This window comes from Telopea speciosissima, chromosome 7, assembly GCF_018873765.1.
Source record: "Telopea speciosissima isolate NSW1024214 ecotype Mountain lineage chromosome 7, Tspe_v1, whole genome shotgun sequence".
NCBI classification, from domain to species: Eukaryota; Viridiplantae; Streptophyta; class Magnoliopsida; order Proteales; family Proteaceae; genus Telopea; species Telopea speciosissima.
This window is the reverse complement of record NC_057922.1, coordinates 30,680,559-30,701,018: the sequence shown is the minus strand read 5'-3', so window position 1 is coordinate 30,701,018 and position 20,460 is coordinate 30,680,559. Positions and strand designations below refer to the sequence as shown.

The 20,460-nt window shown below is 35.4% G+C and overlaps 2 protein-coding genes and 1 non-coding gene across 3 annotated transcripts in view; all 3 read left to right on the top strand.

The window, feature by feature from the left end:
- Positions 1 to 766, top strand: part of LOC122667024 (piezo-type mechanosensitive ion channel homolog) — a 143,300-nt gene extending 142,534 nt beyond the window's left edge. The window contains exon 23 of the transcript XR_006333747.1: positions 753 to 766. The gene's annotated coding sequence lies outside the window, so the exon portion shown is untranslated. The remainder of the gene's footprint in view (positions 1 to 752) is intronic.
- Positions 767 to 8,917: 8,151 nt separating this feature from the next.
- On the top strand, positions 8,918 to 8,999 carry TRNAS-UGA. The gene has a single exon. It is a non-coding gene; the product is annotated as a tRNA-Ser (tRNA).
- Positions 9,000 to 9,126: 127 nt separating this feature from the next.
- Positions 9,127 to 20,216, top strand: LOC122669740 (uncharacterized tRNA/rRNA methyltransferase slr0955). The gene is made up of 4 exons (XM_043866581.1): positions 9,127 to 9,360; positions 9,489 to 9,590; positions 9,709 to 9,835; positions 19,954 to 20,216. The coding sequence occupies exons 1-4, from the start codon at positions 9,148 to 9,150 to the stop codon at positions 20,169 to 20,171; spliced, it is 660 nt and encodes a 219-aa protein (XP_043722516.1). The 5' UTR covers positions 9,127 to 9,147; the 3' UTR covers positions 20,172 to 20,216.
- The last annotated feature ends 244 nt before the right edge of the window (positions 20,217 to 20,460 follow it).

Genomic DNA, 20,460 nt, shown 5'->3' with positions numbered 1-20,460 from the left:
TGGGTCTATTCAGATGGTCAGCTCAGAGAACTCCAATCTGGATTTGTCTAAAGTGGTCAATCCATTGTTAGGGTGTAGAATTGCCAATTCAGAGACATGATACACCCATACAAGAGATGGGGATCTTCAAACGATCCATATTAGGTTCACTCACAAATGAAGATGCATTTGCTAAAAGATTAAGCTGTGTCATATTTCCTTTTAGGAACATGAAATGAGATTGATTATATGTTTACCGATGAACAAAGTTTATAGATTATATAGCTGGAACCATTCAGGGAGATGTCTTACAATTCATCAGGAAATGGGAAGACTTCTCCCTGAATGGTTCCAGCTATATAATCTATAAACTTTGTTCATCGGTAAACATATACTCAATCTCCTTTGAAATATATCGGCGATAATTAATAAATGATTTTTATGTTCCTCCATGGTTTTAGAGAAGACTAAAATATCATCTATGTAAACAACACAAAATTTTAGATGGCTAAACAAACTATCCATCCATCTTTGAAAGATTTGTGGAGCATTCCATAATCCAAAATGGCATAACAGTCCATTGGTAATGCTTATAATATGGTACACTGAATGCAGTCAATGGTTTTGACTCATCAGTTAACTTTATCCGTCAAAATCCAGATTTACAGTCAAATTTGCTAAAAAAAATTGCATCTCTTATTTTATCTATTAGAACATCTTTTTTAGAGATAAAGTATCCATAAAAAATTAAATGTTGATTCAAAGCACGATAGTTGATTATCATCCCTGCCTTATTACCTCTCTTAATCTCAGCATGGTTTCTTACCATAAAAGCTGGACTTGAGTGTGGACTTGTTGTTTCTTCAATCAGTCTTTTGGATAAGAGTTCTTTTAATTGAAAATCGAATTCTTCAATATCTTGTTTGACATAAAGTAGATGATTAATCCTGATGACTTTATTAGGATTATTAAGTTTGAGAGAACAAAATCTAGGGCTCTTTGCCCATAATTTTAAAGGATTTTCATCAAAATTTTCTTTTAATTTTGGAAAAAGCCAATGTTGTTCATTGATCTGGCAAATTTGATGAACAGCAAGAGTTGGTGTAAATCCTGTGTCACAACGATATTTATGATCCTGATTTAGGGGAATATCTATAATTGTTTTCTTTGAGGTTAAAGAAACAGAATTAGTATTTATTGTAACAGGTAAATAATCTTGTATGAAATTATTTCCTAGAATAAGATTTCCATGCATAAAAGGAAAACATAGAATTTTTGGAATTAAAAATTCTTATTTTTCTAGAATAATAGGAATATTACTAGCTTTATATATAATTGTTGTTGGTTTTTCAGAAACCCCTATAGTGCTAATGGGTTTATCTAACTTTACCCATTTTTCCATTGGAATAGCATTCCATCTACAGCAGTATATTGTTGCTCCTGTATCAATTAGGACATCCAATTTATATGATTTATATTTTAAAAAATCAAAGAAAGCAATGACATATGTATGTCTCTTTTGTCCCTGATGAGCAGAAAAAATACGTTCTTCATTATCTATAATTACTTGTTTAAACCTAATTAATGTTTTGATTTTCTCAACATTATTAATATTTGAAGAGTTACTAGATTGCCCTGAGTATAGTGGTATTTTACCTAATTTATATCCGACAATATTTACTGGATCTTTATTTATTCATTCGGATAAGGTTCTAGTTAGAGACTTTTTATCTCTTCTATTACAATAAAGATTTCCTCCTGAAGCTTGAATATCCATGGTGTGGTATTCTAAAGATCTCCAAGGTGGTATTATATCTTTTATAAGCCATTGTTTTGGCAATCTTAAGTCTGTCCAATTAATAAGCCTTGGTTGAATCTGTGTGTCAAATGATTTTGGTTCAAAGATTTCAACAATTCTTTTATCAATTGGGTATATAGAAGTTTGTGTAACATTTGTTAACTCATGTCAGGATTTTCAACCGATGAAAATGTTATGATTTTTTGATTTCATACCTATTCCTTGAGTTTTAATTATTAAAACAACAGATTCCTCGATATTAGGATCTGTAACCGATATGAAATAATTTGGTTTTATTCTACACCAAACCGTTCCTACAACAAGATTTGATTCCATACCCCCAATTAGGGCAGAAACCGGATCTTCAATGAGCCGTTTGTCTAAAACAACCATTAATATAGGAGTATCTATTTCTTATCAAAATAAAACTGTTATTTCAATCTGAATAACTCCTATATGTATATATTTTATTTGAGGATGTTTTTTACATAATTTTAAAATTTTTTCTTTATTAAATATAGGAATTTCTAAATTGGCATCATCTGTTGCTTTAGCTGTAGTATTTCCACTAGTTTGATCAATATATCTTTTTGACCAGAAGTTTAACTTAGAAAGTTTATAGATATCTTATTTTTTAATCATTTTTTGCTTTTGAAAAGTATTTAAATGAAAAACAAGATCTTCATGTACTAGATTAGATAAAGGAATAGTATTCATTTCTTGTTCAGGTACTGATTTGAATACTTCTGTTTCTTCAGTTTTTTCGGAAGAAGTTAAAACTTGATTTGACTCTTCATTCAGCATGAAAATTAACTCATCTTCTGAGTCAGAATCAGTTTCACTATTTATAGAAAATAAAACATTTTCAAAATCTGAAATGTCATTTTCATAACAGACTTCCTAATCATTTTCTTCTATAAATTTAACCATTTTACGTGCCCCTTTTCCCTTGTTTGGCAAGAGTTTGCTTAATGTCTTAGTTCTTGACAAATATAACACTTACATCCTTTTTTAGGAGTAGTAGCTTTTTTGTTAGTATTCTTTTTTTTAACAAATCTGTCTCTTATGATAATGTGGTTAAGGCATGTTTTTATTATATCTAGTCCATCTAAATTTTTTAAACCTATTTTTGTTAAAAGGTTTAACTGATTTATGAGGAATGGGTTTGCAACCAAATTTCCAATTGTCTTTAAGAAAAGAGTTACACAGTATAGGTGTAAGCTTCTTTTTGATTTGCTTAGTAGCCTTTGCTTCTAGACAATGAGTAATTAATAACCTATGAACAAAATTTATTCTATTTCCTAAGGTATCAGTACTTCCTATTTCAGTACAATATTTAGGATATGAGGAATGACATATTTTATCCCAAGGAGGTACTAATTTGTAGAAAAATTGATCGAACCAAAATTTTGATTGTTTTGAGTCGAGAAGATGATAATTCTTTTGATATATTTTAGCAAAAGAATCAAATTCAACCATACTACATAGTTTTAATTTTGATAGTATATAATTTATATCTTCTATAAAAGTATTTTGTGAGGTTGTTCCACAAAATTCTCTTTTAATTAAAGCAGTAATATTATGAAGTATTTTTCAGGGGTTAATAAGTCTCCCAGTAAAGCTGCTTTTTCAACTTTACCTTCGTCAGAGTCTTCCCATTTCCTGATGAATTATAAAACATCTCCCTGAATGGTTCCAGCTATATAATCTATAAACTTTTCTTTAGCCCATGTTGATTTGTAATTTGTTATGACGAGAGCTAGAGATTAATTGTTTGCTCATAGTGTTTATAAGCAATGTGAGTTAAATCTAAATATGTTCCTCCTGAGGCTACATGTTGTTTGTTAAGATCATCCCTTCTCTGTGTAGTTGGGATAGGCTCGTCTTCAGAAGTATGTTTTACTTCTTCAGATAGGTTATGACCAAAATCAGATCGTAATCCCATTTGTGGTCTAAATAGGTCATCTTGGTTTAGATGATCAGAAGAATCAACCTTTCTTTTTCTTTTGGGGTATGGGTCTTGTTCATCTTCTGAAGTTGAGCTGGATTCAGATTCATCCGTCTCAGCCTGAATTGTTTCAGTATCTAATTCGTCAGAAAAAATCTGATATTCATGTAAGCTGAACATGGTTTCATGTTCAGAGTAGAGTTTTTGCATCATGGATAAGAGTTTATTTTTCTCATCCGGGTCATTTTCATCTATGAAACGTTTTTTCCAGTAATCCATTATTTCTTTTAATGGATTAAAATCAGATTCTTCAAATAAATTACTTGAAGTATCTTCTTCAAAAACGTTTATGGTGTTTTCATAAAATAAATTAGTACGATGAACATTATTTGGGAAAACATATTCACCAACAAAGACCGATAGTTGATCGGACAAAGTTTGCATTTGAGCTTTGGTTTGCTCTTTTAGGTCTAGATCAATAATAGATCCAATAGATTTAATATTGGAGTCTAATTTATTAATTTTTCTTATCAATACTTTTAAAATAAGTAGTTGTAATATCTATCAGCATATTAATAGCATTACAAGCAAAATATATATTTTTGTTATTTTTTACTATATGTAAGCTATGATCATATAAGGATTTATCAACTATTCCTCTAGAAGAAACAAAACAATCAACTGCCTCTATAAAAATCTTGAGTCAGTACATAAAACCATCTTTGGTTGTAGAAGGAACTATCGTAAGCTGCCAATAGATCGATGGTTTTATGCTGACAAAATCAACTTCCCAAAGATATATGGGTTTATCTCAAGACCTTTGTATAGAGAAAGTGAAGAGAGATAGAAATAACTAGAAGAGTTTGCAAATACCTAAAAGAAATCCTTGATTATAACTGTATGCGTTCCCTCTAAAGATAGATCAGACAACAGTATAACTGTTCCTCTAAGCTCTCTGAATAGAGTAGCAAGATTACAAGAGAGGGTTGTTCCTTGCTCTGATACCAAACACATTCATCAGGAAAAAAGGTAAAATACAAACCAGAAATACAAAGTAGAAAGCAGAAAATAAGAAGGCAAGCTATGAAGCCAAGTTCGAAGTGCCTCTTCCAGGTCTTGGTATGCTTTTTAAATAGGCATCGGACTCCAACTGGTTATTAAATCCGCTAGATGAACAGTGAATTCTATCGGTGGTCAAACGGCTCTTCGTGTGCTGGAAGATAAGATCGAATCTTATCACATGCAGTCATCCTGAGCATTTGCTTTTTCAAAAAGTAGATTCTTTTTTCAAAAAATAGATTCCTTTGTGGTGTTAGCACTAGAATTATGGTTCTGCCATACTATCAATGTTATGTTGAATCACACTGCCGTCACTGTCGGTGGACGAGTAGTCAAATCCTTGTTGTTCTTCAACAAGTATCCTCTCTGCCTCAATGAGTTCTTCTGCTTCTAGAAGAAGGTCATAAGGAATATCTAAATTATTTAGATTTAGACAGTTAGTGATTAGATTATCTGTTTCTTGGATTTGTTCATCGGTAAACATATAATCAATCTTCAGATTGGAACAAAAAATTGGTCTGTCATCAGTGATTCTGGTGGTAGTATATCTCCATAGTTGTGTAGCTTCATGTAGTTCTATAAGAGATCCTCTATACATTGATTCTGGGCAAACTTGTCATGCAAGCTGTAATGCCCTATCTTCTTCAATCTTTGGAGGACCAACAAAATCATTTTCATTGGCACGTCTCAGGATCCAAAATTGATATGGTTGAAAGAATTTATCTCTCTGTATTCATCCAAGAGTTCTAAAAATATCCAAGACAATATAATTTTGAATTCTCCTATTTTTTGTGGCATGGTAGAGCATGGTTTTGATCATCATAGGAAATTCTTTTAAGAGATGGCTATTAGGAATGAGGACAAGTCTGCTAACTAAACCCCATTCAATAGAATTAATATCCCAAGGGTCATTTTCTTGGATATAAAAGATAATTCGGAGATGCTTGAATTGATTTTCAAACATGTTTTTATAATAATTTGTTAAAACATTATTAAATTTTACATATTGCTCTTTTTCGCAGTAATATGCAATTTGAGAAAAAAGTTCGGAAGGAAAGAGTTGTTTGTACTTTTCATACAGACAAATTCTTTTAATCCGATAAAACTCACGGTTTTGAGAAAATGTGTCTTCATCAAAAAATTTGGAGATTTCAAGAAAATTATTTATTTTCTCAAAAGTAAAGTTATCGTCCCAATTTGTTTGTTTAACAATTTTGAGAATAAAATTTTAAAAATCAAGATCTTTTTTGAAATGATTTGATAATTTTGTTAAAAGTTGAATGAGATGTTTGCGAAATAGTTTTTTCTATTCGGTAACATGTGCCTTCCAAGCTCCATTGATTTCTTTGTAAATTTCACTAGGAAGATTAGGGTTAAAGAAATCTGAAATTGGTTGAGTTTCAGTGAATGGAAGAGTGTTAGGTGTAGTATTTCTCTGTCTTTGAATGCTCAATTTGTTCTATATTTATAATGCTTCAAGATAGGAAATATCATGCCAATAGTTTGACTAGGGATTTTGGGCATATTGGATCTAGGAAACAGGTGTATGAGTCATTGGCTGTGACTCAAAAGAAAATCCAGGTTGGTTACTTGTGAATGCTTGTTGTGGAGTTGAGTCATTGATTATGACACCTCATCCAGAGTTAAATGGCACAAATGGTAATTGCTCTTTTTTATTCTTTTTCGATTGGATCCAAGGTTGTTTGCCTTTGTCCTTTCCTTTGTCAGGTGGCATGTTTGCCATAGCTGGATGTATTATGTTCCCTGCTAAGAAAATCAGCAAAAGTATTATTAGTTCCTTTGATAAACTCAATTTCAAAAAGAAATTGACAAATGTAATTATTCCAATTTACTCTTCTTGAATTTTCTTTATATTTTTTAGCTTTTAACAAATCTTTAACAGCTTGGTTATCTGTTCTGATTAAAAAAATTTCAGAAGCTAAATATATTTTAAAAATTTTTATTCCATTTTTTATGGCTAATAATTATTTTTCATAAATTATATATTTTATTTCATTAGGTTTAAATTTTTCAGAATTGTATTCGCAAACTTCTTCTTGTTTAAAATTTTTACGCGGTTTACATTTTAAAACAGCTCCCCAATATTCATTAGAAGCATCTGTTTCAAGTATCATATAGTTGCCTGATTTAGGAAAATATATGGGTGGTAAATCTGTGATATCAAATTTAATAGATTTGACCAAGTTAATATCAGAATCAGTCCAAGTAAAAGGTTGATTGTTTTTCAATTTTTCTTGTAATGGTTTTTCTTTTTTAGAAAGATTTTTGATAAAATTTCTACCATAATTTAATATTCCTAAAAATCTTTGTAATTGTTTTTTTATCTTGAATATGTTCAAGAAAATCCTTGATTTTAAGAAGGATGTGACTTTGTAATTGGATTCCATCTTGTGTTAGAATTAATCCTAGAAATTCTATTGAAGTTTGTTCGACTTTAATCTTTTTTGGACTAAGGATTATTCCATGTTTTTGAAATATTTCGACGATAATTAATAAATGATTTTTATGTTCTTCTATGGTTTTAGAGAAGACTAAAATGAGGTACTCAACAATAGAAGCGATGCTTTAAAAACTAAATATGCCTATCTTGAGGCTTAGAGCAAACTTGAAACCCTTATGGTCCATTATGGGTGAGTTTTAAGAGAGAGAGAGAGAGAGAGAGAGAGAGAGGGAAATATCTCTCTCTCTCTTTTTAATGAAGCAATACGATAACATATAATTGTTAAAGGAATCCACCTCAAAATTCTAATAAATACTAAACTAGAATTGTTTAATTACCTTCATAAAAAGATTAAATAGAGTCTCCATATAGTTAATTTGGCAAAGGTTTGAAAAAGAAAAGCACTTTGAGGAAATATGTGGATATGGTTAGAGGTATGTATAGTGGTGGTGACTAGTGTAAGAATTGTTGAAGGGTAGGGGAGGAGGATAGTAAATTTTCGATCACAATTGGATGGCATTAAGATTCTACCGCAAGCATGTATGTGTTTGCACTAATCATAGATGAATAGACTAAATGCTTTCAAAATCAATATCCCTATGTGTATGGTTTTTAGTAATCATGTTGTTTTGATGGATAAAACATAAACAGAATAAGTGCAAAATTGGAATTATGAAGATAAACTTTGGAATCAAAAGGTTTTAAGACAAGTATAATACAAATAGATTATGTAGCGTGCAATTTTAGTAACAATAGGATCAAAAGTGAGATAATGAATCGATGATAGAGAGATAGTGAAGAATGAAAATTTTAGGTATCCAGATTTTTGTTTTGGTGGGTAAGAGGTACTTAAGTTCAATCATAAATAAAGAAAGAGAAATAGGGGATACTGTTGCACATATAATTAGAATATGATGGAAGAGGTGGAGGGATGTGTACGAAGTGTTGTGTGATAGATGTATTCCTTCAAAACTCAAATGAAAAATTTATAGGACAATTTCACGACCAATAATGATGTATAATGTATGAAGCTGAATGTTAGGCAGTAAAAGAACAAAATATAAACAAATTTAGTGTAACTGAAATAAAGACGATGAGATATTGAAAAACATAATATAAGTAATGAATAAATGAAAGCTAATGTAGGAGTAGTTCCGATATTGTGAGAAAGTTGTTTGGTGTAGCATGAACATGTGTAATAGCAGCGTTTGAATGCTAGTATGGAGGGATAATTTGATCCAAATTGGAGGAGCTAAAAGAGTCAAAATATGACTCTAGAAAAAGTGGTAAGAAAATACATGCATAACTTAGGACTAATAACAACTATATCTTTTGAATAAATCTGATTAGAGAAAAAAGAATCATATAACTACTCCCATTTACCATTTAGATGGTTAATGCTGAGTTTAGTGGTACCAAACTAGAGCTGTTTTATTTTTATTTTCGATTTAGTTAGAATAAAGATTGAAGTGGGTCCTCTTGCATGATGAATTTTTTTTAAATTATATTTGCATTATTCAAACAAACACCCCTTGAGGTCATTATAATAAGCTCTTAGAATGTTAGACCATTCCTTGGCTAAGAAAAAAGAAGGTAAAAATGGGTACCTCGAGTCATTTGACTTAATGGTTTATTTGAACAAATATTTACTATAAACCCTAAGTAACAACTTGTCGATATGTCCGAGTGGTTAAGGAGACAGACTTGAAATCTGTTGGGCTACGCCCGCGCAGGTTCGAACCCTGCTGTCGACGTCTTTGTATTTTTGTATGCTCTCCTCCACAGTGTTTTTTTCCTCTTTTTTTTTTTGGTTAATTTATGCTCTCCTCCACCGAGCCGTTGCACGGACCAGTCAACCATCAACACCGGCTTCTCAAGTGAGGGTTGTGAGTATCGGGCAAGATGGCGGCAAGATGGGAGAGCAGGGTGGTCGTGCACAACATAGCGAAGAGACACAACGTGGGAACAATGGCTCGAAGCGCGACGGCATTCGGGGTGTCGGAGTTGATACTTGTGGGCCGCCGAGACTTCAATGCCTTCGGGAGCCATGGCTCTACTTCTCATCTCCGCTTCCGTCATTTTCACTCCCTCTCCGAAGCTCGCGTTTACCTTAAGGTCTGGTATGTCCTCTTCTTCCTTGTCTTTTCCTCATTTTTCAATATTTCAATGCTCGTCGCCTTTCTCTCTCGGCATTTCATAACCCTAATTGAATCGTATGTTGAATCGACTATTTGAAACCTCAGGAGAAAGATTGTGATATTTGTGGTGTAGAGATTACTGATGGAGCTGTTGCTGTGAATCAGCATCCTTTCAGAAAAAGCACTGCTTTCCTGCTTGGCAACGAGGTACTTTATTAGTACTTACATTGAGGGTTCTTTCTTCTTGGAAATGGTTTTTTTTTTTTTCATTCATAAATATTCATCTGCTGCAGTTATACCAATTTATTCATTTTACTTCTGGTAGGGGACCGGCCTTTCCGCCAAGGAATGTGAGATATGCGATTTCTTTGTTTACATCCCACAATATGGATGTGGTACCGCATCCCTCAACGTCACTGTAGCAACTTCCATTATCCTCCACCATTTTGGAGGTAACCTGGACAAAATCTGATGCCATACCTCAATAGACTCTGGAATCTGGATGCTATTTTTCGTTATCTTATGCACATTTTTTGGAGACTTATTGCTTAATCCTCTTAATCTTTAGTGCCAGAGAGCACCTAGTATTTCATATATGTTGTTGACCATCTTTATAGCCACAGAATAGGCATTCTACTCTTTCTGCATTTCTTGTTGTAAGTGAGACCAACATTTATAAATTGGTGTTGGTGTCGGGATTATCCTACTGCTGGCCTACACTATTGCAAGATCAGGTTATTATGCTTTTAAGAAGTTCCTATTAGATATATTCAGTATGTTCATTCAGAAATTGTCATTAATTAAAGAAATGATAAGAGGAAAAAATGCACTAGGTCCATGAATTTTGTTTCAGTTCATCTGCAAAATATGTTAAATTAAATGTTGCCATTTGCGAGAGCCATTTTTCGTGAAATAACGTGCTTTTGTTCTTCGGAATATTCTTTTGATGTTCTGCTATATCTTGTAGATTTGTAGATTATTATGCTTAAAAATTAGGTGATTTGAGGGGGGGTGGTAATGTAGTCCTAGATAGATAAGTGATCTATTAGGAGCCAAGTAACCAGGACCTCCCAAACAACTGGCCGATTGGGATTTGAGAAATTAGGTCAAAACTAGGGTTAGGCTTAGGTAATGGGGTTGGAGCTTATTAGTAAAGCTAGGCAGGTTTATAGGAAGCTAACAATGAAGGTTTGCAGAGGTTTGAGTGAAGATTTAAAATTTAGAAAATTAGGGTTTTGGGTTTTGGGGAAGATGAGTGTGATGAGTTTTAGGGTTTAGAGGTGGAATTTGGACTAGGGCTTTTGGTAGAGTGCTAGGGGCAGTAAGGAGAGGGTTCGGTTGTAATATGGATGGATTTGGATGGCTGGATAGGTCTAGACAGATTTTTTGGGCTTTGGGTTTTAATGGAGATGAGGGGGATTAGGGTTTAAGAGCTAAGATGGGCTTGAGGTTAAAGTTGAGTGGAGGGAATGAGGTAAGGTTGCTGTGGTTGAATTTTGGATCAAAACTGATGGTGGAATTGGGCTGGACAGCTTAATGAAGGTTTGGGGTTTATGTGGATCGATGGGGATAATGGGGGTTTATAGGCTTAGGTTAGAGGATTAGAAGAAGAATGTGAATGCTGAAACAGTAAATTACTTGTAATTGAATATCTTCAATGGCAGCAGCTTGAAGAATGCAGGGTCTCCTGATCTACAAGATGCAAGAAGATGAGAAGAGGATCCTCTTGGTCTACAAGACGCAAAGAGTCGATTGGAGATCCACCGATCCCTTCACCTTGATATTACTCACAAGGCAACACTCTCAAAGGAGCAAAGCAGCAACAACAATGGCAGCACGCATAAAACGATTTTTTAAAGTCTGAAAATTGTGGGGGAGCCTCCCATGATTTATTTATTTATAATATGGCCATAGGCCCAAATCCTAATACAAATCTAAATCACCCCCTCACATAAATCGTGGAAGGGGTGGGACACTTTAATTAAAAGCTAAAACTTAAAAGATTCCCTATCTACCAAATAGGAAAATAAAAACCTAACAACCAATAGGATTAAATCACTTAAATTGAACCATGGTCTGAACCGGTTCAATTTAAATTACAATTAAACTGAAAAAAAAAAAAACAAGTATGGAAAATAACTAGGACTGAAATAAACTAAGGCTCCAACTACTAGGCCCGAATCTTAGAGCTTCTTCTTCTTCTTGCAGATGCTTGGATTTGCATGGGGGGGGGGGAGAGATTTATACGTTTTATCAGGTTCTATTAGGTTCTGTAAAGAAATTAAAGAGAAAGAAGGAGAAAGAGAGGAGAAGAGAGGAGGAGGAGAAGAAGAAGTGCTGCAACAAGTTGGGAGTCACAGCCGTATGAAGGCCTGCCCCAAAACATTCAATATATTAAAAATAACAATAGGGTAAACAGTAAAAGACTAAAACACCCCTAAGAGGGAAATCGTGAATTAGCTCTCCTCCTCTCTTCTCCTCTCTTTCTCCTTCTTTCTCTTTAATTTCTTTACAGAACCTAATAGAACCTGATAAAACGTATAAATCTCTCCCCCCCCCCCCCTAGCGCTAATTCACGACTTTCCTCCCCCTTTCATGAAAACTTCTAACACTCCCCCTCAAGCTGGAGCATATATGTTAATCATGCTCAGCTTGTTACAAATATAATCTACTCTCACACTCCCCAAAGTCTCTGTAAACAAATCAGCAAGTTGCTCCCCGGTTCGAACATGACGAGGAGAAATAATCCCTTGTTGCAGCTTTTCACGAACAAAATGACAGACAATCTCAATGTGTTTCGTTCTCTCATGAAACACAGGATTAGTAGAAATATGAATGGCAGCCTGGTTATCACACCATAGTAACATAGGAGAATCATCACTAAACCCAAGTTCTGTCATCAACTGTTTAATCCATATCAGCTCACCAGTGCCATGTGCCATAGCACGATACTCTGACTCTGCACTGGACAGAGCTACAACGGTCTATTTCTTTCTCTTCCATGAAACAAGATTTCCTCCAACAAACACACAGTAACCTGAAGTAGATCTTCGATCAATTGGAGACCCTGCCCAGTCAGCATCAGTAAAACCTTCAATCCTCCCATGACCATGATCAGTATATAGAAGACCACGCCCTGGAGCTTTCTTGACATAACGCAAAACCCTTATAACCGCAGCCCAATGAGACGTCCAAGGAGAGGACATAAACTGACTCAGTACACTGACAAGAAAGGAGATGTCAGGCCTAGTCACAGTCAAATAGTTGAGTTTCCCTATAAGTCTTCGATACTTCTCTGGATCATCAAGGATATCACCATCATCTGCCGTTAGTTTCAAATTAGGATCCATAGGAGTATCCAAAGGTTTAGATTCCCAGTAACCCTGTCTCTGAAAGCAAGTCAAGAACATACTTCCGCTGTGAGAGTGAAATCCCTTTTCGTGATTGAACTACCTCAATACCCAAGAAATATTTCAGACGTCCTAGGTCCTTAGTCTGAAATTGCTGTCCCAAATGCGTCTTCAAGCTCTCAATACCTGAAGAATCATCTCCTGTGATAACAATATCATCTACATAAACTACCAAAAATATCCTCCCTGCATCAGAATGTCGGAAAAACACCAAGTGATCACTCTTAGACCGAGTCAGTCCAAACTCCAACACAACATCTATAAATCGGCCAAACCACGCCCTTGGTGACTGTTTCAGCCCGGAAAGATCATATATACGTGACAGGTTGTCCTGTCCAAAGTACATGATGTTCAAATATTCTCATAATTCCTTAACTGTATCAATATGAGTCACCAAGTCTGCAATCTGATTTTCCATTGAATTCAGCATCTGGCTCAAAATCCGTACATCGACAATGTCCCATGATGTATCATCAACAGGTTTCGATTTTGTCAAATGATCCTGTTGATCACAGCCAATCAAAGCCAATCGAACCACTTTCTTCCATTGCTGGAAATTTGATATTCCCTGTAACTTGCGATCAGTAATACGATGAGAAGACGAAAGCTCAGTCACCGTAGTCTTGGTCTCAACCATTCTTACTAATTCAGATAATTTAAATAGCAGAGACAGCCAAAGAACAATCCATCAAATAATCCCAATTAAAAGAAAATTGAGAATCACCCCCAAAGTATAACACAACTCAAAGCACAAAATCACGATAAAAAAAAAAAATCGTGAATACTCCCAATGTTGCTGACTTCAAACACTTACTCCATCAACCTTCACGTCCCACAAAAACTCATCAAAATCATCCAAAAATAGACCTAGTTCTTCATATAATCATGAACTGGTCTCTAAACAAAAAACAAAGACAGCATAGGGTGCTGCGCCCCTTCAAACGAAAGACTGAATAGTCTACAACTTGATTGGTTTGTAGAAAACACCTTCAGCCACTGTAAAACCTTGATCAAAAGAGAACAATGGATCTCTGGAAGTCGTGAACCAGTACCTATCGATCCAGCTTTGATACCATGTGAAGAAATTAAAGAGAAAGAAGGAGAAAGAGAGGAGAAGAGAGGAGGAGGAGAAGAAGAAGTGCTGCAACAAGTTGGGAGTCACAGCCGTATGAAGGCCTGCCCCAAAACATTCAATATATTAAAAATAAAAATAGGGTAAACAGCAAAAGACTAAAACACCCCTAAGAGGGAAATCGTGAATTAGCTCTAGCGCTAATTCATGACTTCCCTCCCCCTTTCACGACAACTTCTAACAGGTTCATTTCACCCAATGTGGTTGACTTACTCTACAAGAAGAACGTTTTGTTTCGATCTACTTACTTTCACTGATTGCAGAAGAGGGAATCCTAAATGTTTTGTTCCTTGTTTTCTGAATTCTGAGGATAGCCTTTGGTTTTCTTAGACTCTGTCATGTCTGTGATTATCATTTAAGATTGTTGCAGTAACTTCCCTTAGTGGGACTAAAGTATAACTGAGATATTTGATTACCTCTCCAAATGGAGTTGTATGATTCTTCCTCGTCTAAAGAAGATTTTTTCCCCTTCAAATTCGGTGCCTTCTTTGTCTTCAATAAAGTTCTATATTATTAGTAATGGAATTACCCCATCTTGCCTGTGGGTGCTTTTTTTCCTTGGATTTGTTTCTTGATTCAATAGTAATGTAATATTGTATTTGAAAGATCAAAACAGTACCAAATAACAAGATCTTTATCAAAGAATAAGTCCAGGTTAGGTAGAAATTAGATAACACAAAATCAGATGGATAGATGGGGCTGAAACTCAAATCGTGTTCAGTATTTAGGGGGTGGAATAGATGCTGAAAATCTGAGGATGATCCAAAGGTTGGATGAGAAAATATGAACTATCCTAGTAGTAGTAGGAGAAGGGCAAATTAGTAATTTGGCCAATCAAAATAAAGATCAGAGAACAGAATTATATTGAGTATTTGATTCTGATCACAGAGTAATAAAATCAGCCAAAACAGATTATTATTCGCAGCAAATCGATTCAGATTTTAGAACAGTAAAACAGCAACATATAGGAACAGGGGCAGAATAGAGATTTCACTACAAGTGCATATTGGTAGGTTTAATCTGTACCAAACTTGAATCTACTTCTTCTTTGGGGTTGAAGAACAGTTGGTCAAATTTGGACAGATTCTAATGGCTGGATTGTCCTAATTAGAATTCATGCAAAAAAAAGTCTTGCATATGAATCCCAACTTTGACAAAATTTAATTACTGGAACTAGTAATAGAAGATGAATTGCAGAAAATTAATTAGAACAATAAACTTACTTGAATCGATGGAAGAATAAATAAGATAGAAAACACCCAAGCTTCACACCGCAAGGTGTTTGGATGGATCAAACACCAACCAGTCATGATCAAACACAAGGATTCTTCATATTGGAGAAGAAGAGTAGCAAAAGCTTTTCATTAATCAAAATTCGTGTACATGCTGGATCCCCTTACATACTTATATAAAAAACTCAAAAACAGACTTTGACATTGAAAAGGAAAGGCCTAACCCAATCCTTAACTAATATGATGACTTAAACTGACAGGAAACTGAAATAACAAAAAGATAAAGACACTAACTGAACTATTCCCATATGCCTAGCCTATATCCATATTATAGGCCCCTTAAAGTGGCACATTACAATGAAACAAGGTTCAAAAACTCGTCTCGAGAAGGTGTCTCGACCAGATCGAGATTCTCGAGATCTCGGGGAGACAATGCATTTTTTTTTGGTTTTGGTTTGATGTTTCGGTGGGAAAATGGCCATAGTGGCTCTGAAACTTTAAGAGAAGCTTGTTTTAGGCTTAATAAACATATTTAAATCTTCAAATTATAAAAAAAAAAGCACCCAATTTTGTGCTTTGGATTTGAACCCTTGGTTGGTAGTAAATGTCGAATCCTTATGTAATATTTGCGTATACACATTGTTTGAGTGCTATGAGACATAATGGGCAAATAAAAAAATTAAATAATGCAATAATGGATGAACACGCATAATATTGAATAATTATTCAAGAAATAGTTAAGGACTTAAAGTAAAAAACTACAAAGTATAGTGATGAGTGAACAATGCATATTAAATGGACACCCAAGTACGGTGAACAATACATATGTCATAGACACCATAGTCGCCCATGTCCCAACAATACAATATTGTGAGTCTGTGACTGTCTAATGATATGAACTATGACATGCTGGATCAAGCCCACTCATGGTTCGATGGAACTAACGTGCATTGTCTTCTGTTTGCATGACCTATGAATGCCACATCATAGTGTTCGAGAAGAAAAAAGAGTAGTTTCTTCTTAAGAAGGTCGAGATATCCGAGATTTTTGAGGTTTCATCGAAATTTCGATCGAGTTCCGAAACCATGCAGATTTGGGTCTCGTAAGAGAACTCGTCTCGACCAGGTCGAGATTCTCGAGTTTTCCAAGATCTTGCCGAGATCTCGGCGAGTTTTAGAACTATGCAATGAAAACCCATTGGATCAAAGGCCCAACACATACATCACCCAACTCAAAGCTTATTTGCAATAAAATAAGTCCCCTTTGATGATACTGCATCAATTCTCTTTGGCTTGAAAAAACATGACCTCGAGTTTTGCAAAGTCGAGTAATCAATTTTATATGGTGAACATCCATCTTTAAACCATAACAGAACTATGGCAATTCAAGGATGTTAAGATGTAGTCTTCAAACTTCAAAGTGTGGAGCTTTCTCTTTAAAGAACCATGGTGGCATAACGAACTCTATTTACTCAATATCTAGATCAATATCAAGTGTGAATGTCATATCCATAGAGTCCTCAATTTTGGTAGCATTCTCATCGAAGACTTGAGGCACAAGCTCTATCTCTTCAAGAACAACATCATTAATATTGACAATTTCTTGTGGAGTGTTCTCGACTATTATCTCATCTCATAATTGCTAAGGCGCCTAGGCGAATCAAGGCGGTCGAGAGGGTTAAAAACAAGGTGACACCAACAAGGCGACAAGGCGTTGCGTAGGCGACCAAGGCGACACCAGAATTCAAGGCGAGGCCAAGGCGCCTGGACGCCTAGGCGACGCCTTGACAACTTTGCTTCCTCTTCCACTTTTCAGCTTTGTCTACTTTGATCTCTTATACGTAGACTCTTCAATAGATACTTCTACTGGTTGACCTTCCGCCTTTGAAGCTTAAAGCATTGTCTCTTCTTTATTTTCATTGTTCACTGTGATCACTTCAGCTTTATCTTCAATTTCAGACTCATTTTCTTTAACTAGTGCTTTCTCAATTTCCTTCAGCAATGTAAATTTGAATTCAGCGTTTGCCTTTACATTGTTGGTGTCAAAATTTCGAGCAATCTTCAACTTGCAAACTGAATCTCGTTGATGGAGGCTTGAAGTTGTCTTCAACTTTGAAGAACTTTTGGTGGTAATTTGTTGAAGGGAATTTAATTGATCTTGCAGTCGAGCTCTGAATGTCTGTGGTGAGTATTTCTTCTTCAGTTCTTTTTTCATCTCCTTCCACGTAGTGGGTGCTTTGCAGATAACTGTTGGAACATCTCCAACACCCTACCCATCGGATCAAGTGGATCTTGAAGCCTTGGATTAGTCTCTGCCATTTCTCTGATACCACTGAATGTACTATTGTATTTGAAAGATCAAAACAGTACCAATAACAAGATCTTTATCAAAGAATAAGTCCAAGTTAGGATTTAGGAATCTCTTCCTTGGGCGACCCAAATCTTCCCAACTCTGTGATGTAAATTAAAGAAGGGTCTGTTATGGTGGGCTTAAGAGAGAGGGAGAGAGAATAATAGAAGTAGGGAGAGAAGATAAGGGGCTGTTCCAGGGCTGTGAACAGTACCCGTGAATAGGACCATGGATAATAACTTAGTAGAAAAGAGAGGAGAGTGAAAGAGGGGAGGGAGAGGAGATCACAACCCCACTTTCAAAAAAAACTACTTCTATTCCATCATCACATCATGGAGGCTGCTAGCCTTTACCATCATTTATAATGCTGAAAATAGAATTAAAACTGAATTCTAAACAACCAATTGATGGGCTGAGGTGGAAGTGTTTTAACTGAATAAAAAAAGAAGAAGACATCTTACAGAGAAGGATTCCCCCAATACGCAGGTTCTTTGGAGGAGCCCCAACTGATTCAAGAATGAACTTTATCTGAACCTTATCTACTCTCCATCTCGTGGAGAATCAATAGTTGACAAACTCTTTAATAATAAATAAATAAAGAAACTAACCAATCTGGACTGGATTTATGTATTCCCTATATTTCAGTTAGATAATATAATAGAATAATAAAATTAAACTGCTAAACTTGACCCACGACTTGAATAGACAACGCTGGTTCATTGAACCTGGTCACTGGAAGTGACCCAATTGATTGAACCAGGTTTGAACCAGAAAAACACATTCAGATATGGACCAACCCAAACCAATTCTGCATTATTCCCTCTTTGTTAGAAAAAAAACTCATCCTTGAGTTTTGTAGCAGGGGAGGATTAGCACCACTTGATCAGTATCCACAATTATCGACTTTTTTGGGGTAATTATCCCATGATCAACTGTCAGGATATCTTGACAAACAATGCAAACAACATCTCTCTGATTGGAATCTGACCGTGGAGTTTCAATTGAAATCGGGCCGTCGATCAATTCTTCAATTGCAACCCTGGATCGGACCATGTACTTCAGTTTGATTGTCGCTTTCGTTCTCCACCTCTGATCCACCTTCTGAAGATCGTATAATGTTTGACACCTTATCATAGAAGCAGTTATTATTATTGGCAAGCTTCCAACAACCTGTCCTCAAATCAAGAAGCTCTGTATGGAGATTACAAAGTTCTGTTTGTATTTACGGAAACCATCTCTAATCGAGAGGAGTAAATCGTACCGATCAACCTCCATGATGTAGCCTCAGGTTCGGCTCTGATACCAAGTTGATGTAGATCAAAGAAGGATCTGCTTGGGCTTAAGAGAGAGAATAATAGAAGGGAGAGAAGATAAGGGGCTGTTCCCGAGATGTGAATAATAATACCTGTGAACAGTAACTTAGAAGAAAAGAGAGAAGAGAGAAGAGAGAAGAGAGAAGAGAGGGGAGGGAGAGGAGATCAGAAGCTCACTTTCAAAAACACAAACTTCTATTCCATCATCACATCGTGGAGGCTGCTAGTCTTTACAATCATTTTATAATGCTGAAAATAGTAGAAAACAGAATTAAAACTGAACTCTAAACTACCAATCGATGGGCTGAGCCGGAAGTGCCCTAATTGAATAAAATAAACTGAAATAAGATAAGACATCTTAACAGAGTAGGATTCTCCACTACGCAGGTTCTTTGGAGGAGTCCCAACTGACTCAAGAACTAACTCTATCTACCCTCCATCTTGTGGAGAAATCATTCCTTGATTAAAACACTTCAATAAAAAAAATGAAACAAACCAATCTGGACTGGATTTATGTTGGCTCCGGACTCCCTCCTATCATGCGATTAAACCTCAGTTGCAGGTCTGAACATAACGTCACTGCAGATTCAGTTTCAGACTTCTAAAACCCTTGTTTTGCTTTCTGTTTAAGGAGACCACTTATTGATTTTAGTAGGGGCTGTGAGTTGCGAATCACCATCCCAAATTTTAGATCGACCTGAGCTCTTGCGAGGAAATCATAAACCACCACCGCATCAATTTAGGAGATGAGTTGGCTAGATGGGGGTGGGAGTTCAGAGTGATTCTCTTAAACCTCTCCCTATTCTAGCCTTCTTATAAGAGCCTTGGCTTTGGCCGGTTGTTTTACTCTACCATTTTTATTTCACAATAAAATTTCACTTTTACCTGTCAAAAAGGAAAAAGTCAAAATTATGAAGAGTTCCTCTTGAATAAAACATTCATGTTTAGAAGTGCTACATCATATTTACTGCAGAAGTTTTTGTTCATTGGAGAATCTGTATACTGTACATTTAAATGAAACTCAGCATGAATTCTGCATTTTTATAAGTATTTATGGAAGTGATGGTACAAGTTCATTGGAGAATCTGCATACTGTACATGTAAATGTCCTAATCTTACATTATGTGTATTCAGTTTGGGCGGGCTTCCCTGAGAGAGAACGTGATGGTAACAAGTTTGTCGTTGCTGATAGGCCTATAAAACAGATGAGAAGAAACTACTGCTCAGAAACAGATGAGTCTGTTATCGAGGAGCGAAAAACTAGAAGGGAAAATACTTCTGTTGGTTTCTTTGATTCGAGTGGAACTGATGGTTCAACATCAAACCTTTTAGATACATTATTTGGTAGTTAGTGATGAAAGAAAAGCATTGATCACCTGTACACAATGCCAGAGTACGTTGATAACCTTAAATACCATTCGTAACAAATTTTTTTGGGGTACAATTCCTTGTGTGATCTTCGACATTGGAAGAATTTTCATATCAATTTTCTTGTTTAACATTGCAGATTGGGATTACCATTGAGGAACCCCAAGCTATTTCAATGCTCCACCTGAACAGTTGAGTTGGTTTACAGTTTGAATTCCAGATGGGGATTACCAGAGGAACCCCTAGTTATTTTCTATTCTCCACATGAACAGC